The 25,406-nt window shown below is 42.7% G+C and overlaps 1 protein-coding gene across 2 annotated transcripts in view; it reads left to right on the forward strand.

Annotated features, from left to right (window-relative positions):
• Nucleotides 1-25,406, forward strand: part of USP31 (ubiquitin specific peptidase 31) — a 162,359-nt gene that overhangs the window by 30,464 nt on the left and 106,489 nt on the right. For both annotated transcript variants that reach the window (XM_047712824.1, XM_047712823.1), the window contains exons 6-14: nt 1,101-1,245; nt 7,382-7,559; nt 9,894-10,005; nt 10,629-10,723; nt 11,957-12,034; nt 13,029-13,158; nt 18,186-18,305; nt 20,594-20,819; nt 24,601-24,759. In XM_047712824.1, the coding sequence (XP_047568780.1) occupies nt 1,101-1,245; nt 7,382-7,559; nt 9,894-10,005; nt 10,629-10,723; nt 11,957-12,034; nt 13,029-13,158; nt 18,186-18,305; nt 20,594-20,819; nt 24,601-24,759 (1,243 nt within the window). The remainder of the gene's footprint in view (nt 1-1,100; nt 1,246-7,381; nt 7,560-9,893; nt 10,006-10,628; nt 10,724-11,956; nt 12,035-13,028; nt 13,159-18,185; nt 18,306-20,593; nt 20,820-24,600; nt 24,760-25,406) is intronic.

A 25,406-nucleotide genomic window follows, 5' to 3' on the forward strand; every position in this document is an offset into this window, starting at 1 on the left:
CACCTGCAGAAAAACAATGTGGTTATTAAACTCATCAGAAGAAAAATACGCTAGGGGTATTTTTCTTGGACTATTTGTGGAATGTGCCACCAGCCTCTTTAACCTCACAGACTCGTAGAATGTTTGTGTTAGCAGAGGGGATTTTAGGGCTCCCTTCCAAGCCCCTCATTTGAAGGAGGCCCAGAGAAACCATGTGACTTGTTCAAGAGCATAGGGCTGGTTGGTGGCAGGCTGGGACTGGAGCCTCTTCATGCCCAGCCCAGTGCTTTTTCTCTAGACAGTGCTGCTGAGTGTGTAGTGAGCATCTAAATGTTTCCATTGTGTTCCCCCCCTTTTTTTTAATTGTGAAAACTCAACCATTTCAGAAACAGGACTTAGAAAGTAGAAGTATCTTGTCCTAAGTATCTTAGAACTCAGAGTTACTGACTCTAATACTGTGTTGTATATTCACCCCTATTTTTTCCTGTGCATATACTACATTTGTTATTTTATAAAGAATGGAATCATTTACACAAATTATTCTTTATGTCACTTCTTATTTAACTAGGAGATCTTCCCATGTTAGTGCACGTATGTGCGGCTCATTCTTTGTAATTACAGTAGGACTATGTAATATACTTAACTAGTTCCTAGTTTGGGTTGATTTCATTTTTTTTTTCCTTTTACAAAATCTGTGGTTGTATGACATTTTTAACCTGAAACAAAGAAAAGTTATTGAGGTAGGAGAAAGTCTCGGAATTAGATGTGGTCTCTGCTTGTCTTGTTGACAAGTCTCCCACCTCTCTTCAGTTTCTCCCCCTTGTGAGACAAGGGGCTTATACTTTATCATTTCCTGGGGACTCTTCTTCACAAAAACTTAGAGGAACTCTGGATTCCGTGACATAGCATTCTGAAATGAGGGTATGTTACACGTTTACAGAGGATATCGTGCTTCTATGATTCTCTCACTGAAGGCAAACAGTGTGGGCCCTGTGACATGTTTCAGTCCCTCTCACGTCCCCACAAGCCCTGACAGACTGGAGAAGCTCATGATAGAATCGGGAGATCAATTCATATTGACTTTCCAGTTACCCAACTGTTTACATTTTTCCCATTTTTAGATTGTGTTAACGGAAATGTACTATGATGGGTTCCATCGTTCCTTTTGTGACACAGACGACCTGGAAACAGTCCATGAAAGCGACTGCATTTTTGCCTTTGAGACTCCAGAAATATTTAGGCCTGAAGGAATTCTCAGTCAAAGAGGTAAATGAGCATCTGTTTCCATAAGGGTTTTCAGGTTTCACAACTGTCTACCCTTTGAGATGTCTGTTCTATAATGGCATACTTTTTTAAACTATGGTAAAATACCCATAACTTATTTTTATGATGGTATAAATTTTATGGTAGCATTTCTCTGGAACAAGGCAGTTCTCACTGTTTTAGGCAAAGATATTTCCTTAGTTTCTAATCTTTTCTGCCTGCACTTGGAGCAGTCCCTATCTGAGGCTCAGAAATGACTGAATCCTCCCTCCTTTTTGGTTAAGTGGCTTCTTAGCATCTTATGACAGCATTTGGGAAGATGTATGATGCCATAGCTGCTTTTTTTTTTTTTTTTTTGGCCTTTTGTTACCTGCTCCGATGCTTAATTTCTAAATTCTAACTCAGTTATAAGATGTTTGCTTAATACCTTGCTTTTAAGAAATTTGCATCAATAAGAAGCAAAAGAAAGTCTAGCTCTGGACAGTGCTGTTCCTTTTCCTGTGGTTTGGAACTTAGCCTGTCTCTCTACTGTGGTTGGAGGATTTGGGGGCTATTTCTGATTTTGAAAGTTGCTAGGCAACTCGAACTTTGTTCCTGGCCTTAGTGTTCTTCATGGTTCTGGGGCTTCTGTTCTTTTTCTTTACTTTACTCCACTGATTATTAAAGCATGAAAGGCACCTGGGAACTGGTTAGAAATGCAGATTCCCGGAACCTACTGCAGACCTACTGAACGAGAAGCTCTGGGGCTGAGGCCCAGCCTGCAGTTTTTCACAGGTGATTCCAGTGTACGCCAATGGCTGAACTGAGAACCTAGTCTGAGCAGTGTCTTTCTCCTGCCATGTTTTTTTAGAACTGAACCTCCCCGCTCATCTCCTTTTCCTCTGCTTCCATCCCTGACTTCTAACTCTCCCTCAGAATCTCTGCTTAGAAGTCCTGCATCGTCTTAACACTCAGCATTTCTTAGACTGTATCCTCCTGCATTTCTTCTCTGGAATCATGGTATCACCATCCTTCTTTTCACCCAAGGTGGATCCAAGCACTTCTTCCTCAAAATTCACATAGAAATGATTAAACACTATGCCGTTTTCTTCCTCATCCTCTTGCCACTGGTATGGCTCAGACCAATCTCAGCTCAGTTTCTAGTAACTTCTCTACTAACTGTCTTTACCCCTCGACTTTCTTCTGTTAATTATTTTTTCATGGTGCCACCAGACTTTTTTGGATATACGTTTCTGATCATATTATATGCTTATTGACTTGCCAGTGTTTCCCTTTTGAGATTAAATCTGAACACCTTGGAAGAATTCATGGTTGGTCCTTGCCTTTCTTTCTAGCCTCTTTATTATATTCCATCTCCTTCATGTACCCTATCTAGGTTACTCTGTATTTTTGGAATATGTCATGTACTTTTATACTTTCTTTCTGTTGAGAATTCATTTCTCTAGCTCCTACTTTATCTCCCCTACACGTGCCTCCCTGCAATCCACTCATCTCACCCAGTCCTAAGCAACCACGCTTATTCTACTCTGATCTCTGTAGATTCCCTAGTTTAGACGTCCATGTGAACAGAAACATAACACGTGGCCTTTTGTGACTTGCTTCTTTCACTTAGCTTAGTGTTTCAGGGTTCATCCATATTGCAGCATGTATCAGTCCTTCAGTCCTTTTTATCACTGAAGAGTATTCCATTGTACGTATATGCCACATTTTGTCGATCCATTTATCTGTTGATGGACATTTGGGTTGTTTCCACATTATGAAATAGTGCTGTTATGACCATTCATGTACAAATATTTGTTTGAATACCTGTTTTCAGTTTTTTGGGGGGATACACACATCCATACACACACCCCTAGGAGTGGAAACACTGGGTCATGGTAATTCTGTGTTTAACCTTCTGAGGAATTGTCAGACTGTTTTTTTCAACAGGTGAATCATATTTCATCCCACCAATATATGAGGGTCATAATTTATCTACATTCTTGCCAACATTTATTATTTTCCATCTTTTTGACTATAGCCATCCTAGTGGGTGTGAAGTGGTGTGTTAATGTGTTTGTATTTGCATGATAAATGATGTTGATCATGTTTTCATGTGCTTTGGATGTTGGTTTACCTTCTTTAGAAAAATGTCTATTCAGATTTTTAAATGGGGTTGTTAGTTTATTTTTGTTATTGAGTTGTAGGAGTTCTTTATATATGCTGGATGCTATATATAAATATATATATGCTATATATAAATATATATATGACTTCCAAGTATTTTCTCCCATTCTATAGATTGCCTTTTCACTTTCCTGATAGTGTCTTTTGATGCACAAAAGTTCTTAGTTTTGATGAAGTCTAATGTTTTCTTTTTTTGTGGCTTATGCTTTTTGTTGCTTATCTAAGATTCCATTCTTAAATCCAGGACCATGAAGTTTACCCCTGTGTTTATTTCTAGGAGTTTTAGCTCTTACACTTAGATCTTTGCACCCTTTTGAGTTTTAGCTCTTACATTTTAGCTCTTACATTTAGATCTTTGTACCCTTTTGAGTTATTTTTTTATGTGGTTTGTGGTGGGTATCAGCTGCATTCTTCTGTTGTATGTAAACAGTAATCCTAGCACCATTTGTCAGAGATACCATTCTTTCCACATTGAATGATCTTGGTGTCCTTGTTGAATGTCCTTATTTTGGTTCCTCCTTTCCTTCATCACCTATTTCCAGAGGTGCCTCGAGTTTCTGAACCTTTTGGTAATTCTGTACATTGGGTTGGTCAACTTTCTCTGCTGCCAGTCTAGGATTCCATTATCTCTGGTCTACCCATATTTACATTATTATTTTCTAGGTAGTCTTTTGTTTCAGTTTTAATTTTTCTTTGACCTGACAGCTTCTTTTTATTTTCAAGTGGCATTTTCTTTCTTTCTTTTTTTTTTTTAAAGATTTTATTTATTTATTTATTTGACAGAGAGAGATCACAAGTAGGTAGAGGCAGGCAGAGAGAGAGAGGAAGGGAAGCAGGCTCCCTGCTGAGCAGAGAGCCCGATGCGGTACTCAATCCTAGGACCCCGAGATCATGACCTGAGCCGAAGGCAGCGGCTTAACCCACTGAGCCACTCAGGCGCCCTCAAGTGGCATTTTCATGTGTGTGCTTTGCTCAAGTTGTTTTCTACTTTTAATTACATTACAGTAAAAGAATACTCAGTTATCAACTTTTCCAGAAAGCTTTTCCTCACCACTCATCCCCTCCCCCCGATCCCCTCCTCCCAAGCTGGCTGACTTCCTCCTCCTCCTTGCTCCAGTCACATCTTCTGCTAATCTCTGACACCAGCACGTTGTATGCGGATGATCTTTTTTCTCCTCTGTCCTTCCACTGCACTATGAAATTCTTTGCAGTTGGGGCTGTGTTTTGTTTTCTTTCTGTACCCAGCAGTTCAGTATAGTTCCTCATGCATAACAAGAGCCCAGTTAAAGTTTGTTAACTGAAGATTTGCTAAAATCCCCTTTCACACCCTCATTGCTAAGGGTTAACCCTAAGTTTCTGTTTTTAAGTGAATTTGCTGAGGTCCAAGGTTATCATCTACTAACCAGAGAGTGCCTCTGTTGGAAGACCAGACCACTTATTTATGTGTTAGCCTCTGTTAAAGGCTTGTAAATAACTTATTTGAGACGTATGAATCTGCTGCCTTCCTGCTTTGCAAATAAGAGCGCGAAGTCTTGGGAAGGTTGAGTAACCCCCAGTCGTGCATCTGCTAGCAAGTGGGGGCGCTTCTTGAACACAGCTTGATTTCGGTGCAGTTGAGTGCTGCCCCTCATCTCATTAGGGACCCTCATCACTTTAGCACACGCCTGCCTTCTGCAAGGAGCTGGGAAATGAGATAATTCATTGTCTCAAATTCAGACTTATTTTTATTTTCTCATATCAAAGTTTAAAATGACTATAAAGTGAAATCTGTTCTTCCTTTTGTGATTTCTTTTTGGTGTTTAAGCTTAAAAAGTCTTCCTCTCTCTAATAGCTTGATGAAGATTCTATTTTTTCTTACTTCTAATTTCTGTATACTTTTTTTTTTTTTTAAACTCTAATTCACCTGGAATTTATTTCGATTAACCACACACTGGTCCTTTTAAATTGCTGTAATACTAATGTCCCTTAATAGGTTTGGCAGGTCTCATATTGCTGGATATTTAGGTTGTTGCTAAAATGCCGCCATGAATGCTTTTGTATAGCCACTTTTTTAGTCTCCTTTTGGTGGCGGGTTTGTTTGTGTGTTTGTGCATGTGGCGGTTGTGGTGGTGGTGGTCGAGGTCTTTCCTTCCCCTTTCCTTTTTTTAAAAAAGATTTTTGTTTAAGAGAGAGTGAGAGAGACCACAGGGAATGGGGAGAGGCAGAGGGAGTGGGAGAAGCAGACTCTCTCCTGATCAGGGAGCCTGACGTGGGGCTTGATCCCAGGACCCTGAGATCATGACCTGAGCTTCAGGCAGATATTTAACTGACTGAGCCACTGAGGCAACCCGGAGGGCTTTCTTTTTTTTTTTTTTGCAGGTTTCCTTAGGCTGTACTTCCAGAGGATTAAAGACAGGAACAACTAATTTTATTTTTTTATTGAGGTATAATTGACATATAACATGTTAGTTTCAGAGGGTACAATATAATGATTCAGTGTTTGTATATAGTGCAAAATGATCATTACAGGAAGTCTAGTTAACACCCATCTCCATATAGTTAACAATAGTTTTTTATTATCATGAAAACTTTTAAGATCTACTCTCTTAGCAACTTTCAGATATACAGTACAGTATTAACTGTAGTCACCATGCTGTACATTACATCCCATTACTTATTTATTTTATAGCTGGAAGTTTGTACCATTTGATCCCCTTTCACTGAATTTGCCTGACATCACCTCACCCTCTGCAACCACTAATCCGTTCTCTGTATATGTGAGCTTGGTTTTGTTGATACTGTCTTATATTCCACATATAATGAGATCATATGGTATTTCTCTTTCTCTGACTTCTTTCATTTAGCATAATGCTCTTAACGTCCATCCATGTTATTGCAAATGGCAAGAGTTCCTTCTTTTTTATGGCTGAGTAGTATTCCATGAACATGAACCATTGTTTAATCAAGCACTTGAGTTTCTGCTAAGTACAGGGCATTGTACTAGGTGCTGAGTTGCTGAGTGGCTCTGATAGCTCTATTTTCACCTGATTTTCAGCGACCTGTATCATGCCCATCAGTCATATATTTTTGTTCACTTAAATGTAGGTCCATCTAGTGTGGTTGATTGTATTAAAGTTTCCGTGTCTTATAATGGCTGTGGATCTGGTAAGGATGGTTTATCTCCTGTTTCTCATAACTCTGGCTCTTTAATTAGGGAGAAGAAACTGCAGTTAGAATACTGAAGTTCATTCCACATTTACTAGTCTTAAATTTTTTTTTTTCCAGTTTATTTGGTTGCTGGTTGCATAGTCTTACCTTAAATTTGTCTTGGCAGATCATCTCTGCAAACTTGCTCTTCTAAAACTGTATCCAGTATTTGCTCAAGTGAAGAGGGCTTTTTGTTGTTGTTTAAGATTTTATTTATTTGAGAGAGAGAGTGCATGAGCAGGGGAAGGAGCAGAGGAAGAGAGAGAGACTCCTCAAGCAGATTCCCCACCAAGTATGGAGCCTGGTATGGGGCTCGATCCAAGGACGCTGAGATCATTACCTGAGCTGACATCAAGAGTCAGATGCTCAGCTGACTGGACCACTCAGGTGACCTCAAGTGAAGAGTTTTAAATTTCAGTTTTCAAGATACATAAAGCTAGTTTAAAGGAAATGTAGATACTTAGATTATTTTAATGGTGGGGCGCCTGGGTGGCTCAGTCGGTTAAGCCTCTGACTTTTGATTTCAGCTCAGATTCTTGATCTCAGGGTTGTGAGTTCAAGCCCCACTTGGGCTCCACGCTGGATATAGAGCCTACTTAAAGAAAGTGAAAAAGAAAAAATTATTTTAATGGCTAGAGAAGTTATCTCAAAGTAGATCATTGTTTTTTTTTTATTATAGTTTAAATTACATAATGCAGTTTCTTAATTTCGCTTTTGCATGAATTTCTTTGTAATGAATAAAAGGAATTTTGAATTGATAATGTTCTTTTTTATTTTTTTTTTCCAGGAATCCACTTAAACAACAATCTAAACCACTTGAAATTTGGCTTGGATCATCGACTGTCTTCTCCTACACAGGCAGCAGCAAAGCAAGGGAAAACAGACTTGCCCCCAACAAGAGCAGGAAACGACAAAATTGTTCTGTTAGTGTGTAACCGAGCGTGCACTGGGCAGCAAGGGAAAAGGTAAAAACTGGCTCATAATAAGTGCTGAAACTTTAAAAGTTCAGTATTTTCAAACATTTTAAAAAGTAAGGATGAAAAACCCTTTTATTAATTTTTGATTTAGATATTTAGAAAGAATATGTGTATTAGTTGACCTGATTTGAGGGCTTGGGAGGGGGAGAATATAAAATTAGGATGATAGAATCAGAATTAGAAAGGCTCTGCAAGCTCATCTAGTTGTTAAAGTCTTGGTTCATGTGTTTATTTTTAGTTCCGGTTCCTCAAGGGGCCTGTAGGCCTAAATCCAGCTACTTTCTTAACAGCTTTTTTTTCCCTTTTAAAAAAATTCTTAACATATCTACTTGAATGGTACATGCATCTCAGTCTTATGTTCCAAACTGAACTGGTTCTCTCTATAAATCTGGCCTCCAGTATTTCCTGTCTCAGCAAGTGGTGGCACTATTCATTTAGCTGCTTAAGTCAGAAAATCGGGAGTTGCAAATCTCTCTCAAATCTGTTTCCTGCTAAGAATTTATAGGAGTTTTAGACTATCTTTTAAGGCAACTCTACCACAGTAGTACTGTAACCTGAGTAATAACAAAATATGGATATGTTTCATGGACAAAGGACTCTCTTTCTGCTGTTTGTCAGAATAGCATTTTATTAGTCTTTTCAAATGTTGCTTCGAAATAACTTCCTTATTTATAATGGTTAATGTAAGTACGAAATGTGTTGATTTGTGTAGTTATGATATTCGTTAACAAATACTTCAGTGTTTACAGCGTGTTGGGCACTGTTCCAGCACTGGGCATGGGGCAGTGAACGAGACAGACTGTGTTCTTGTGGAGCTTACATCCCAGTGAGGACAGACCCGCTGTAAATAAGTAAACACAGATCACTTCAGACAGTCTTCACCACTTAGAAGATATTAAAGTGGGCCAGGGTGGTAGAGTGTGCTGGTCGGGGGGCAGCCAGACCCCTCTAGAGAGGGGGACAGGGAGGTCCACCTGAAGAAGGAGCATGGAGCTGAGGAGACAGTGTAAGTGATCTGAGCCTCCAGAGAGAAGGCTTTGTGGGGAAAGAACATGAGTACAAAAACCCTGAGACTAAGGGGAACTTGGCATGTTTAAGGGGCAGAAAGAAAGGCAGCTCAGTGTGTTGATATAGAATAAAGAACCTGTGGAGTCCCTTTTGTGATGCTCTTCTCTTGCAAGTGAAGACACGACCGTGTGAAAAATAGGAGTGGCCGATTTACATGTGCCTGTAATTTCTTTCACGTCACAGTGCTGTTTGTGGAGTACTGCTCTGTGTAGACGGAGGCTGTTAGGAATGGCTTTTTTGATCTGAGTGCATCTCCTTCAGCCTGAGTCAGGGTTTATCTCTTGGCTCCTTCGTTCATTCATTAAGCACTATGGATTTCTGGGTGTTGGCTGTTTGGGTCACTGTGATAAATAAATCACAGTTCCTGCTGTCAGATAACTGTCTACTGGTGGAGGCAGGAAGATAGACAGTATTTGTAGCATGGTGGAGTTAGTGCTGTGGCCCAGACAGCACAGGGAACAAATCAACAGGATGCTTCCTAGAGAAGAATCCCTCTACTGGGTCTTGATGTGAGTGAGTAGGAGGTGGCCTAGAGGAAGGGTGGAGGGGTGTTCCGGGGGAGGGAGTTGACTGCACAGAGAATGAGTAAGACGCGCATAGGGCACAAATAGGTCTGAGTGGCCAGGCTTGGGTGAGAGAGCCCCTGGGCCAGGGGTCCTTGGCCCTGGCTGCATATCAGAACCACCTGGGGGTTCCTCAGTAAATCTCTGTGCTCGGCCCCTGTACCAGAGTGATTACAGCAGAATCTTGGGGGCTTAATTAAAAAAAAAATATATCCCTGGGGGCTGCAGCATGGGCAGGGGCACATGGCTTCTACCGTAGGCTGGAAGCTGACTTTCAGTGTCACTTGCTTGCCAGCAACTTGTCAGACAACCAGGCTACGGCCACCTGCCTGCTACACCTTCCAGTCTATTCCTGCAGCACACAGCCCCTTATATGTGGACCCATGCTGTTTGCCAGACCAGGTCCTCAACTGTCCCCTTTCCATATCCGTCGATCCTGTCCTCTTGCTATCTAGTACCACTGAGAAGCCATTTTGGCACATGAACTGTTAAATTTCATTTAGAAACCTAAGCTTCTCTGCTGGCTTTTTCATCCACTTATGGAAGTAACTATTAAATTTCCTGTTTTATTTTGAGAACTGTCTTAAACCCGATAATATAGTCATTCCATTTTAAGAGACCATGAATGAAGAATTACGCATTAAAGGGATTGCCATACTTTTAAGGTGATTGCAGTATTTATGTGTGTTAGATTTGGACTGCCTTTTGTGCTGCACTTAGAGAAGACAATAGCGTGGGACCTTTTGCAGAAGGAAATCTTGGAGAAGATGAAGTATTTCCTGAGGCCCACAGTTTGTGTCCAGGTGAGTAAGCATTTTGACACTCCAGCATAGCATGCGTGTGTACCCAAGTGAAGAAACAGTCACTGCGGTGAAATTTGAATTTTGGACCTCTGCACTTAGGGAAGACCAGGTGCTGAGCTGGGATGTTGAGGAGCCTGGTGGAAAGCTGTTTGGTAAAGTCAGCTGTGTTCACATTTTCAAGACTAAGAATTTATCCCTCAGTTCCTGGCCACTGCAAGAATTTCTTTGAATTGCTAGGTATTTCTTTATAATATATATTTATTTAATAAAGATTAGTACATGATCAGCTTTGAGAGATTTTGTAGAACAGCTATCTGTATATTTTCAAAATTAGGATTATTATATGAAGGTATTCCTGGAGGACTTATATTCAGTTAAGGTTCAGCCTAAAGCAACGTATTACTGGTCTTGCAGAACATATTTGCTATGTAAATTGCGTTTAGGTACATCATCTTTAAAGTGTGTAAGAGTGACTCAACAACCTAACAGAATATCAGAGAGAAGCATTTTGCAAAACCGTTTGTTGTCTGTCTAATCAGTTTTGGAAACGCCACTGTGACCACTGTGACGCACATGCCCTTGAAGAGCAGTTCAGCCACATTTTCCTTTATTGTTTGACGCAGGTGTGTCCATTCAGTTTGCGTGTTGTCAGTGTTGTGGGGATAACATACTTGTTGCCCCAGGAGGAGCAGCCGCTATGCCACCCAACAGTAGAAAGGTAAAAATCAATCAGTCACCTTGTAGAATTTTAGTAATTCTCCTATGTAATTTCTAGTGATGTCTGGTATCATTTCTACCTCAGTGTGGTAGGCTCTTTAGGCATGTTTAGAAATTAAGTCTTCTTATTTTACTTTTCATTCATACTTGATTATGATATATATGATATTTTTTGAAATCAGAGAAGCCTGGAGTAGTCCTGTCAGGAAATCAAATTATTATATGTCCCAGGACTATAGCTAAATTACACTTTAATATTCAGTCAGGATGGAACTTACCCAAAGTAGAATTCTCATCATGCCACTCTCCTCCTGGAAATCTTAAATGGAAACCTATAGCCTAAAAGATAAAGTCTGACTTCCACAGTGTATGAAGCTCTACACAGTTTGAACCCTGCTACTTCCCACTTTGTCAGGCCCCGCTCTTCTCCTCCTCCCATCTTAGACTTTCAGTAGTATCAGAGCACGAGGATTGCTGGAACGTGTGGCACAGCTTTGTGTGTGCCTTTGCATGTGTGGTGCCCTCTGTTGATCATTCCATTCCTTTGAGCCTTCTTTCTGTCCCTCCTCTCCCTCAGTAGACTGTTACTTCATTCTGCTGCCTCTGTGCTTGGTTTATGGGGGAGAAGGAGAGATGCAGGAGCAGACTTTGTTTCCAGAGGAACTATTATCTGGTCTCTATCTGGGTTAGTGAGAAATGAGACAAAAAATTAGAAAGGTCATAAAGAATATCTAAAAGTGATTGTGGACAGCCTTATAACATGAGACTAATTTCTTCCAATCTCTTTATGTCTATATTGGACATTTTTATTTAAAGATTTTTTAAAATTTATTTATTGGACAGAGAGATCACAAGTAGGAAGAGAGCAGGCGGGGCAGGGGGGGGCGGTAAGCAGGCTCCCTGCTGAGCAGAGAGTCCGATGCGGGGCTCGATCCCATGACCCTCAGATCATGACCTGAGCCAAAGGCAGAGGCTTAACCCACTGAGCCACCCAGGCGCCCCTATACTGGATACTTTAATTTAAGGATTTTTCAGTCCAATTGTAACCTAGTTATTCTAGATATGAGGTCATAATGGTCTCACTAGAAACTTTTTCTGATAAGGAACGATGATGAAGATTTTTAGTAATCGCAGTAATCGCAGTTTATGATATTGAATTTCAAATAGGACATAATCACATAAGTAAAATCATTTCTTTAGAACATAATATGTGACTTCCATCTCTGTGCTCTAGGGCATTAAAATCTTGTGGACCAGGTGGCACCGCTCATGTGAAGTTAGTGGTAGAATGGGACAAGGAAACAAAAGATTTGTGAGTATTTTTTTTTTTTTTACCTAGTGCTTATAGAATCATTGTTTTAATGATCATTTTAATAGCATCCCTTTGATCATTCAGATTAGCTAAAACAAATCTCTCTTTAAGTATCCAAGTGGACTGCTAATCCTTTATTTAACCAGTTGTCTGGATCTCAAAAACCTCAGAGTATTTGTTGGATGCTGATCAGACAGAACTATTTATTCATTACTCTACAGGGCCAATTACTTTTTTAAAACTTGTAGAGAGAGCACGCTCAAGAAGGGGTTAGGGAGGGGAGGAGAGGGAGAGAGAAAGAGACAATCTTTTTTTTTTTTTTTTTTTTTTTAAAGATTTTATTTATTTATTTGTCAGAGAGAGAGAGGGAGAGAGAGCGAGCACAGGCAGACAGAGTGGCGGGCAGAGGCAGAGGGAGAAGCAGGCTCCCTGCTGAGCAAGGAGCCCGACGTGGGACTCGATCCCAGGACGCTGGGATCATGACCTGAGCCGAAGGCAGCTGCTTAACCAACTGAGCCACCCAGGCGTCCCAGAAAGAGACAATCTTAATCCACGCTGGGCAAGGAGCCTAACTCAGGAGTTAATCCCACAACCCAGAGATCATGACCTGAGCTGAAATCAAGAGTGGGATGCTTAACTGACTGTGCCACCCAGCTGCCCCTTTAATTTTTACTATAGGCCCATTAACTCTTGTAAATTGTGCCAGATGCCCTTAGATACGCACGACAAGAATATATGAATTAATAGTTCATGGCCACTCCCATGATAACCAACTCCCAAGTTATTTCTTGAAAATATCTTTATAGATACAGAACTTTTCAAGCATATTTTGAAACATAGAGAAGTTGGATGACCAGTTGGGTAACCTGTTTGCTTTCATTACACATTGGTTCTTTTTGGTTATAAATTTACTGTCACATTGTGAAGCTGCAGTTTTGAGGTCAGTTTTTGCAAGACATTCTCTAATAATTACCCATCCCCTCCCTCATTGCAGCCTGTTTGTAAATACTGAAGATGAATATATTCCTGATGCAGAAAGCGTCCGTCTGCAGAGGGAGCGTCATCATCAGCCTCAGACTTGCACTTTATCCCAGTGTTTCCAGCTCTACACCAAAGAGGAGCGGGTAAGCTCCTGGCAGCGCTTTTTGGGTGGGGAGGGGGCGGGGGTGATGGGGCGGGATGACACGAGAAAAGGTGATGCCCCAGAAAAGTCCCCAGACATTCTGTAGTCATGTAAGTTCTGCACACTTGATGGGCATCTAAGTGCTGTCTCTTTTAGGACTTTAACAAAGAGTAGTTTAGATTACTAGAAAATTTTGACTGAAATGCTCTAGAAGTGAACCTTCATAGTTAATATTTTCCCTTTTTAACAATAGTACATTTTTTGTTTCGATTTAGAGATTTTGTCTATTTATTCTTAAGACTTTATCGAGAGCGAGAGAGAGCACGCACATGAGAGAGAGAGCACAAGTGGGTGGGGGGCAGAGGGAGAGGGAGACGCAGACTCTCCACTGAGCAGGGAGCCCGATGCAGGGCTCAGTCCCAGGACCATGGGATCATGACCTGAGGCGATGGCAGACATTTAACCAACTGAGCCACCCAGGTGCCCCTTGATTCAGAGATTTTAAATCATTTGCCCTAGTAACCAGAATAGTGATTCTTAATTTTTTGGTGCTAAGAACATAGGTGCTAGAACCTATTTAAATTTAAACTAAATTAATGAAAATGAAGTAAAATTAAAAATTTCAGTTCCTTAGCTGCAGCGGGTATACACGGAAAGTTCTATCAAACAGCATGCTTTGGACCGCTCAACACAGTGCTTGGCAGATAGCGGGGACTCAGTGAATATTTGAATGGAAGAGTGGACAGATACATGGATAAATAAGTCTCTGTGGATGGGGCCAAGGCCTGTGTGGTTTAAAACTCTTTAGGTTTATGCACCTTGACTAGAGTACTTGGCGTTCATCTAATCTTGAGTTGATGTTTAGGATCATAATTTTGACTAATTGTTATTGCTCACTGTTGTATGTAGTGAACCCTGAAATTTTAGGGCCGGAGGGAACTTTAAAACTCCTTTATTCTAAAGGTTGAGTTCTTTTACCTAATTGCAAATAGGTGATTGTCCAGCTACTGTTTGGATACCTTAGGTATGAGGCATTAGTCTCTACTCAAGAGACACACCATTTCCTCTCTAGATGTCTCTGATGGTCACGGAGGCTGCCCTGAAATGGGCCCCAGGTTACTGTAGCCAACAGGCGTTCTCTCTCCTGAGTTTGTTAAGGATATTTGAGGACAGGTCTTACTTTTCTTCCACTTGTCTATCCTTTAAATATTTGAGAATACTTTTAATATTCTCACAGAGTCTTTTTCCCCCAAGCTCTTCATAGCAGTTCCTTTAATAATAGTTCTTTCAATTTTTTATTTATTTATTTAAAGATTTTATTTATTTATTTGACAGAGAGAGATCACAAGTAGACGGAGAGGCAGGCGGGGAGAGAGAGAGAGGGAAGCAGTCTCCCTGCTTAGCAGAGAGCCTGATTCGGGACTCGATCCCAGGACCCTGAGATCATGACCTGAGCCGAAGGCAGAGGCTTAACCCACTGAGCCACCCAGGCGTCCCGGATTTATTTTTTTTAATTTTTAAAAAAATTTTTTAGATTTTACATATTTATTTGAGAGAGAGAACACAGCAGGGAGGAGAAGAGAGGGAGAAGCAGACCCCCTGCTGTGCAGGGCACCTGATGTGGGGTTTGATCCCAGCACCTGGGGATCATGACCTGAGTTGAAGGCAGATGCTTAACTGACTGAGCCACCCAGGTGCCCCAGTTAGTTGGCTTTAAAATGGGTTGATAGTAGACTCTGTTTGGAACTTTGTCCTATCTGTGGGTTTTTTTTCCCCCCTCTTTTTAATTTTGGAGATGTTTGAGAATGGCACAGAGCTTAAAACTGATCAGATCTTCTCACTGATCTAGAAGGATGAGTTCAAGCTGGCAAGATACATTTTAGTAGAGATTCATTCATTCAATAAATGTTTACTGAGTACATACTACGTGTTAGGTGCTACGCATGGTACTGGGGATATAATAGGGACCGAGCCAGGTGGTGTTTCTGTCTTTGGGCTGTTTATAGTCTAGTGGGGATAAATAAGTAAATCAAGGAAGCAACTGGATGTGATTGAGAAACAGGAATGAGGCCAGTGTGGCTGGAACACAGACCTGAGGAAGAGAGTTGTGGGAATCTGTCCTAGCATAACCTAGCATCTGTGTATCCGTAGCATCTATAAGCAGTGCCTGGCACAGAGAAAGCATGTGGTAAGTACATAAGAATGAATGAATAAATGAGTATAACTGGGGCAGGTCAGTTATCAGGTCCAAAAATAACAGTATAGGTACAGAGGAGGAGACAAGGAGACTTAGCAGCAGGCCATGAGGCAGTAACTTTGGGTGTAGTTGTCTGGAAGCTCAGTATTGGTTCTCAGTGTCTCGTGTCAGCCAATCAGCTGCCTTAAGGATACTTTAATTTTTTATTTTTTTAAAGATTTTATTTATTTATTTGACGAGAGAGACACAGTGAGAGAGGGAACACAAGCAAGGAGAGTAGGAGTGGGAGAAGCAGGCCTCCCGCCGGGCAGGGAGCCGGATGTGGGGCCCGATCCCAGGATCCTGGGATCATGACCTGAGCCGAAGGCAGACACCTAACGACTGAGCCACCCAGGCGCCCCATGGATAACTTTTAAACCCGTGCCCAGAACTCAGATGGTGACAGCGCTGCTCTTTTCATTACCTTAAATGTTCATGGTTAAAAGAGTGACAGACCGGGGCATGAGAGAGCGGCTAGGAGGTGGTGCATCTGGAAACTATAATGTGCTGAATATCTTTTGATAGAGGCGGATTTAAGTGGGGACCTGATAGTTATTTTTAGGTACTTCAAGGACTGTCTGTGGATGAGGGATTGGACTGAATTCTATCTAAAAAGCAGAACTTAAAGATTGGAAACACAAGGGAGAATGTATTTGTCTTAATATGAGAAAGGATTCTCTGACCATCTGAAAACAAAACAGCTCCCCGCTGAGATGGCTGGCCTTCGCTTGCTGAGCAGAGTTAGCTGGACCGGCGGTGCTCCGAATATGATCTGCAGGGCCAGGAGCTCTTTGTAGCAGTTTACAAGAAGAAAAGTGCAGAAATCAGAGACATTTTAGAAAATGTCATAGCTGTTAGACATTGTCAGGACATTCTTACTGTATCTTATGTAAGTATCTGTATTAGAAGTTAACAAAACAAATAAACAACAACTTGTCCCTTTACCACAAGGCCTGGGCTGGATGCCCACATTTGGAGACTATTACTATGTCACAGAGAGGTGCAGACTTACTGGATGACAGTGTAGGTCCCTGCAGGTCTAAATGTCTGAGCCACTTCCATCCACCCAGACTTCTATTTCTCCCCATGTTTCCTACAACCATGATTGGGTGTCCCTGTCATGAAAAAAAAAAAAAAAAATCTCCTCAATTCTGTTTCCCTTTCCAGTGACCGGGCCTGCCTTTCTCCTTCTCCTCCCTCCTCCTCCTTTCTTTCTGCTTCATTACCCTTTAGTGGTTTCAGCTCTTTCTCTCCCTGCATCTGACTACGCTTCTGACACTGTCCTCTCAAACTCTCGGTGGCCCCTGGTTTGCCCAGTTCTGTGGCCTTTGCTCCATCTCCATCTGATCTCTCCAGGATCTTGCCATTCTCTCTCCTTGGTGTGCATAAAAACGCTTCTGGTTTGCCTATTTTTCTGACTATACATCCTCAGGCTCTGGTGGTTTCTCAGCTTTAGTATTTTGTTTAAAAAGAGGCATTTCCCCAAGATTCTGTTCTTGACTTCTGTCTGTTCCATCTCGGCGGGCACTGTCATCCATACCGTGGTTTCTTTACCTCATCACTCTCGTGGCCCTCAATCCCATGCATCTTCTGAACTCGGGAGGGGATTGAAATCTCTCACCAGACGTGTAGCATGGGCACCTCTAACTGAATGTGTCCGCATCCCGCAAGCCTCGCCTGGAGAGATGACACACGTGGACTTGAAGCCTCAGAAAGACCTTGTTGCTAGCAGGAGGTGGGGGCGTTCTTCAGAGCTTTTCATTGTTTGGGTGGAGAGAGCGGTTAGGAAACTTGGAGAGGTCCAGGTAAGAGCAGGGGTGAGGATTTGGAATTAAGGCCATCTCCGTGGGAATGGAGTAGAGGAGGCAGGTGTGAGCTGTGGTGGGGACAATTACTTCAGATAGATGTGGAATCAGAGGAAGAGCGAAGGGTTTGAAGGCTTGCGATACCCACCCCCACCCCTGCCACGGGTGCTAATTTTGGTGGGTGGTAGTGGTGGTTGCTGAGGTAGGACGTAGAGGGGGAAGAAGTGTGTTGATGGAAAGACAACAGGTTGAGTTTGGGAGTTTGTGGAATTTGAGGTTCTTCTGTGACATTGAACGTCCTCGGTAGAATATTTACCTGTTCAGTCATCCCTTTTTTTTTTTTTTTTTTTAATTTTTTTTTAAAAGATTTTATTTATTTATTTGACAGGCAGAGATCACAAGTAGGCGGAGAGGCAGGCAGAGAGAGGGAGGAGGAAGCAGGCTCCCTGCTGAGCAGAGAGCCCGATGCGGGGCTGGATCCTAGGACCCTGGGATCATGACCTGAGCCAAAGGCAGAGGCTTTAACCCACTGAGCCACCTAGGCGCCCCAGTCATCCCTTTTTTTTTTTTTTTTTTAAAGATTTTATTTATTTATTAGACAGAGAGAAATCACAAGTAGGCAGAGAGGCAGGCAGAGAGAGAGGAGGAAGCAGGCTCCCCGCCGAGCAGAAAGCCCGATGTGGGGCTTGAACCCAGGACCTGGGATCATGACCTGAGCCGAAGGCAGCGGCTCAACCCACTGAGCCACCCAGGCGCCCCCAGTCATCCCTTTTTGAGAGAGAACGAATTCAGCAAATCTTCAGGGGCCAACTCTGGCCAGGTGCCTCTTGCGATTGTGCTTTTCCATTGACTCCCTATCATACGTGGTTTCCAGTGAGATTCTGAATCACACCTGCCCTGACCAGGAAGGGAGTGCCGCGGTCTCCTCTAGAAAGTCTTGCATTAAGTGCTGCTTAACAGAAGTTGTTTTGTGCTGCTTGTTTTCAGCTCGCCCCAGATGATGCCTGGCGTTGCCCGCACTGTAAGCAGCTGCAGCAGGGGAGCATTACGTTAAGCCTCTGGACTCTGCCTGATGTGCTTATTATACATCTCAAGAGATTTCGACAGGTAGGTAAATCCTCTGTCCTAGTGAGAAAAGCTGTGACGGCGTTTCTTATGGTGGGCTGCATGGGGATTCTTCAGGTGTCCCTTTTTGATGTAGTGTGTCTGTCCATGGTGTTACACATCTGCCCCCTGTTTCTTTTTACCAAAGTTGCTTCTTACCCAAAGCAAAATTGGAGCGTCCTGTAACCCTTTAATTTCTAAACATTTTAGTTCATACTGCAGATATTTTACTTTGTTTTTGAGGACTTGCTTTTGATTTGTGAATGTTGTATTTTAAATTGGGTAACTGTACTTTGGGATTGAAAAAAAAAAAAAAGTAGAGCTCCTTTCTGGGGTGGGTAGAATTCTCTTTGCACCAATAATGGGTGTCATCCTGCTCCCAGGGAGCTGTCATATAGTTGGGAAGATGAGTCATAAATATATACAAAGAAAAGCTGCTTTGAGCTGAATTACTCTGAGTCAGTTTTTCAAAAAAAGGCTGTCTATTTCCTGAGGCCCCGTTGTAGGAGAGGTAAAGAGGAAGTAAATGTTTACGAAGTGCCTAAGGCCTAGCTTTAAGGTTTGTATCTTAAAGATTAGGAGGAGGCATCTCCCAGGTGAGGTGGCAGCAGGGCTGTGGGCGCGCTGGGGCAGAGGGAGCAGTGTGCGCTGAGCCCTAGGCACGGATAGCACGTGCCAGAGACTGAAAGCAGGCCAGTTTGCCTGAAGCTCCAGAGGGTGGGGGAAGCTGTGAGTTGAGGTCAAAGGGGTGTGCAGGAACTGGCCAAGCAGACCCTTGCAGGCAGAGTGGGATTCTGATAAAGGGTTATAACCAGAGAAGGAACATGACCAAATTGGTGATTTGAAGAGACCATTCTGCCTGCCATGCGGAGAATGTGAGGCTGTACCCAGGAAGCTAGGGAGATCTGAAAGGAGCCATGGCAACTGCCCAGGGGAGGGATGCTGCTATGGAGCAGTGGCAATGGAGATAAGACCGGAATAGAATCAGAAGATGTTGAGGACTTGCTGATGAAGTGGAGGTGTCTGGGGTGACATGCACAGTATCCCTGGGGCTGGGCTTTCACTCAAAGGTTTGGTGTTTGGCTCCTATAATAGGAAGGAATGTCCCAACTGCATGCTTCCATGGTAGAAATGCATTCTTCCACAGGTAGAAAGCTGGTGATGTTCAGAGCCCAGACTTCTCTGGCCCCTTCCACACACACACACACACTAACTTCCTTCACTTTCTCTTTCTTTAGAAGGCCTGTCCTCACACTGCACACACCTCCGACTCAAAACTGCAGTGTTGCTTTTGACTTCTTTCTTGGCCCTCCCCTACAGCCAGTCACCTCTTGAGCTTGGCTGAGCCTCTGCATGGTCTCCTGAGTGTGTCCCCTTCTCCCCATTTGTGCTGTCAGCCCACCCTGCAGACCTGTGAGACTGCCCAGCTGGTTGCAGTCACATTGTCTTCTACTTGATTTCCTAACCTAAGCTGCTCCTTCATGTCACGTCCTGTGCACTGCTCACACAGCTCTGATGATGTCCCCTCCTCCCTCAAGCCTCGGTGCTTGACTGCCGAACAAGGTCCAGATTCTTTAGTCTGACCTTCCTGACCATCTAGGGTGCATCCTGCCTTCCTCTTATGAACATTTTCCTTCTCTTAATAGATCCTTGGTTCCTTGGGGTGGGCATTAGTCGTGCCTGGTTAATTTCTTAAAGCTCCCATAGATAGGAAACATTCAGAAAACAGCCATTGAGCTAATGGTTGGATTTCAGAGGATTTCCCAGTGGCCTCAATAGAAAGTAAAGATTACCCAAGATTATCACCTAAATGAATATATTAAGTCAGTGTTAGGCAGTAATGTGCTTGTTGGGGGAGGTGGGGAGGAAAAGGGCATATTGCTTATCCATCGCTCTTCTGTGGCAGCATTGTGCATCGTCTCTCACGTACATGATCACTCCGTCCCTTGTGCATGCCTCTGTGACAGAGGTATCAGGGTGAACTGCCTGATAATGTCATTCTGTAAGTCAAAAAACCTAAAAACCCTGTATCAGATAAGGAAATGGAGACTCAGAGGTTCATGACCCCTTATACGTAGGTCATGGCTTGTTTTACTTTTAGTGGTATTACAACCTGTTTCTCCAGGTAGTTCAAACTGTTAGTGAATTTCCCTATTTTGTATGTGCCTTGGGAAACCTCAGATAGGTAACTCAGACCACTCTAGCTGATAGGGTCCACATTCCACACAAAACTGATCTCCCATCTACTTGCATGAAAATATCATCAGAACTTGTTTTTCTTCTTGCAACAGGAAGGAGACAGGCGTGTGAAACTTCAGAACATGGTCAAGTTCCCCTTGACTGGCCTGGATATGACACCTCATGTGGTTAAGAGAAGTCAGAGCAGCTGGAGTTTGCCATCCCATTGGTCTCCATGGAGACGGCCCTATGGACTCGGGAGGGACCCTGAGGACTACGTCTATGATCTGTATGCTGTGTGCAATCATCATGGCACCATGCAAGGGGGGCACTACACAGGTCTGCAGTGCGAGAGGCCGGGTGTCTATGCTGACCCTTCCTTTAGACAACTTTTGCTTTTGACAGGGTTACTTTTGCTTTAGAACCTCCCTTTCTCTTCCAGTAGGCAGTGTGCCAACTTTGAGGGCAGTTTCATCCTCTGGATCTCTCTCCAAGAGCAAATAAATGAAAATTCTTCCTTTTCCTGAGTTGGATCCTCCAGTAATTGTCTGACCTGACTGGGGGAGTGGTGCGTACAGACAGAACTGTCTGGGCCACCAAGGGCTCACTGTGGTTACTTCCCCTGCGCTCCACATTTAAGGTTTCATTCTGCCTCCTTGAAATTCTAGCTTCTTGCTTATTTGGAGTGATTATATGAACCAGCTTCATAGAGTCTTTAAAGTGACTTGGAAGATTTTTTTTTTTTTTGTTTCAAGGCTAAATTTATTCTTCATTTTTTAAAAGTGACTTTGTTCATTATCTGAAATTTATAAACTAGAGAGAGGGAGAGAAAGAACATTATCATCACCCATGGGCTCATCACTCAGAAATAACTGTTGGTAACATTTTTTTAAAAAGTAGCGATAAATGTACCTATCAAAATTGACCATTTGAACCACGTTTGAAGTGTGCAGCTCATTGGCTCTAAGTACATTTACGTTGTTGTGCGGCCCTCACCACCACCCGTCTGGAGACGTTTTCTTCTTTCCAAAAGGAAACATTAAACAGCAACTCTCATCTGCCTTCTTCCCCCCATCTCCTGGCTACCACCAGTCTTCCTGTCTCTCTGAATCTGATTACTCCTGGAACCTTCTGTAAGTGGAACCATATAGTAGTTGTCCTTTTGTGTCCAGCTTAGTTCATGTAAGACTCACCCGTGTTCTAAATGTGTCGGAATCTCCTTCCTTTTAAAGCTGAATGATAGAGTCCCTTGTATGTAGGTAATATTTCTTGCAGTGTTTTTCTGTAAGTTTTGGCCATTATTTTACACTGTCGTGATTGTACTGGTAGGTTCTATTTAGGTAAACATTCATGGACTACATCCTACATAGCTTGCCATGGGCTCACAGCAGAGACGCATCAGAAACAAGCAGGCCTTAATTCTGTCTTCCAGGAGCGTAATCGGATAGGGGGATATAGGGCCGGATGATATGTAAGATCAGTAATGTGTTGTAGGTTCTGTGGTGGAAATGTGCATAGCGGGCGTGGCAGGGGTCCCCGAGAATGTGGTCAGAGTGCTGGAGGCACAGGAGAAGCTGTGGGGATAGTAACCTGCTGTCGGTAGAGAATGTGCGTTCCATTGATAATGTTGTTTCTCAAGAAAATGCACTTTCTAGCAAGAAATTGTTGAGAAAAAGTAAGACAGAACTGGATTTTATCCTGTTTTGTTCCGTATATAGAGTGGGCTTTGGAAAATACCTGAAAACCCACAGGTACTTTGGAGGTCCTATAGTTTAGAGAGAGGAACATGGGCTAGAAGCTAGACACCTCTTCCACGTTCTGTGACCTATGGCAGGTGACCTCACATGAACTTGGTGACTAGGCCAGTGAGCTAGAAGGGTGCAGGCCTGCCTCTCGGGACCTGTTGTTACCTAGGAAGAGCTTAGGCACTTTCTGTATTATTTCCCCTTTGTGATGCCTAGGTTATACCACTGCTTTTCTGATTGATATATAAAAGTTTACGGTTTTAGTTAAGAGAACATTTTAAATGCCTTAGTGTTGTTGAATTCAAGATAACATGTTTTTAAGTTTTTGTTTTTTTTTTTTAGATTTTTTTAATTTTATTTATTTGACAGACAGAGATCACAAGTAGGCAGAGAGGCAGGCAGAGAGAGAGAGAGAGAGGGAAGCGGACTCCCTGCTGAGCAGAGAGCCCGATGCAGGACTCGATCCCAGGACCCTGAGATCATGACCTGAGCCGAAGGCAGCGGCTTAACCCACTGAGCCACCCAGGCGCCCCTGTTTTTAAGTTTTTAATTGGAATTTTATTTTGCGCTAGTTCTAGCTATAATCATATAGTACGTGTATGGCTAACTCGTGTATGAATTCTAGATCAGACTTCCTTGATGAAGAACCTGCCTTTTTTCTTTTTTAAAATTTCCAATTTTTCATGAAACAGCCTTTGTAAAAATACAGTAAGAATATCACAACAGCGTCAGATTGCTATTAAATGCTAATCTCAGTTTGGGTGCTTATCTTGTGGACCGAGACCAGTCTATGAACCACAATTTGAGTAGCACTTGTCTAGAGAACAATTGAGAAGCTAGTGCCAGGAAGAAAAGCAAGCAGAATTATTTTGTAAATACACTGAAACCATTAGTGATTTGCCTTGCTGCCTTAGTTGCCTTACTGTGACTGAGAACAGACCACCCTGAAGAGAAACACTGCAGCATAAGTGCTGGGCTGCTCTGTACCCATGTCTTGGGTGTGTGTCCCACTCTAGACGAGCAGCCACCTCGCCAGCCGGGTCATTTCTATATCAAGTCTGACCTGACACCACTGGCCAGTTGCTGTTTTACCAGCTCCTGTGCTGCCTCTCTCTCCACTTCTCTCCCCTTCTCGTTCTAGGAGTTCATAGCTATCCATGACTTCCCTCCCCACAATCAAAGATTCTTATTCTGCTCTTCTTTTCGGGGACTTGTCCAATGTAGCCCCTCCTCACCTGGGTCCCTTTCATTTCTTAAGGTTCTATACTGACAAACGTGGCTGTTGCCTACAAGGGAGTCACTCTTTGGCGCCACTGGAGTGGGAACTCCAGAGCTCTAGGACACTATATGCCCTGCTCCTGGAGTGTTCAGTGAGATATTCTAACACTCATTCATTCTCACTCGAATAAATGGGTATTTGTAGAAAGAGTGTTAAGAATGTATCCCTCTGGATCAAGCTTACCACACCCCTTGATATATCCTTTTGAGATTACATAGCTTCATGAACACTAAGTTCTTATCTGCTTTTGTTGGTACTTGAATGGTCATTATTTCTATCTCAGGCTTAGAATTTGAACTGGAGAGAAACATGCGTGCATTTATGAGCTCAAATGTTCTTAGTTTGCCAGGGGACTTCTGGGTCTCTGTTTGTGCTACCCCCGAGGGAGGCAGGGTGGGGTGGTTTAAGTGTAAGCTCATCTTACACTAGATTACATCTAGGACTAGATTCATCTGTTGTGAGCTGGGCCCTGCCCTTCACCAGCTGCTTGACCTTGGGCAAACCAGTTAATCTTTTTGAGCTTCTGTAAAATGGGAATAATAGAACAAATCTCATAGGATTAGCTGAGAAGTTTGGCACATAATAAGTGCTAAACAAATATTAGCTGCTGGTAGTGTTAGTATCCTTATTTCTAGTTCTGTTTTCTATCTCTAATAAACATTACAATGTGATAACATGCTTATATCAGGGTTTTCCAGCCTTAGCACTCTTGATAGTTTGGCTGGATAATTCTTGCAGCGGTGACTGTCCTGGGCATTGTAGAATGTTGAGCAGGATCCCCAGTCACCCACTCAATGCCAGTAGCACCCTGCCCTCTAGTGTGACAGTCAAAAATGTCTCCATTCATTGCCAGGTGTCCCTAGGGGAGCAGAATTGTCCCAGATTGAGACCCGCTGGTTTAAATAAATGAGTATATTGTGTTTTCTAAGATTAAAGAGAGTTTTGTCCATTTGGAATAGTTTAGAATTCCCTGAAACATTTTGCCTTAAAAAGCTCTTGAATTAATGATGCGAGCCAAAACACAAGTGTCTTTGGGCAGAGTGGAGTGGCTAGCGCCCTCCTCCCCTGGTACTGATGACAGGCTCTTTTTTGGCAGCGTACTGTAAGAACTCTGTGGACGGCCTGTGGTACTGCTTTGATGACAGCGATGTGCAGCAGCTGTCGGAAGATGAGGTCTGCACACAGACTGCGTACATCCTTTTCTACCAGAGGCGGACGGCTATTCCATCATGGTCGGCCAACAGCTCAGTGGCAGGTAAGGCCAACTTATTCTTTGGCAGGTTTTTCTAGAGCAGAAGATTGTAATGAATGGTCCAGAGAACCCCACAAGGTCTCGTGACTCTGTGGGGCTGATCGGATAAATTGTCACATTTACACTTAATCCAGAAACCAAAATGATTGCAGTCAAGAAAACAGGGATGCAACGTGTGAACCAGCAGAGTTCACATGGAAGCGGTAGAGCCTGTCTCAAAGTGAGCTCACCATGTTTGCTTGTGGTATGAGCGAATGAATAAATAAATGAATGAATGGATGGATGGAAAAACAGTATGGCATGCTACTCTAAAAGAGAGAATGAGTCTTGGCTTTGCCATGTTTTGGTTGAATTATCATCTTGGAGCACATCCCATCTAAGCCACATATTTAATCCCCTGTAATCTGGGAATACCAATAATGCCTGCCGTACGGGGTCATCGTGTGCATCACATTCGGTAAGTGAATGTTAGAGCCTTTTAGGAAAGGTAAAGCGCCATTAGAAAGAGTTATTTTTCCCTGTGAGGTAGGCCTGTTCTGTTAGAAGGGTTAAAGGCTATAGTCCTATTAGATGGGCTGAGTTTAGCTGGATGGGGTCTAGTCTGGATACAGCCACACAGTCCAAACAAGATGATGCATGCTGCTTCTTTT

Source organism: Lutra lutra, chromosome 18 (assembly GCF_902655055.1).
Source record: "Lutra lutra chromosome 18, mLutLut1.2, whole genome shotgun sequence".
Lineage (NCBI taxonomy): Eukaryota > Metazoa > Chordata > Mammalia > Carnivora > Mustelidae > Lutra > Lutra lutra.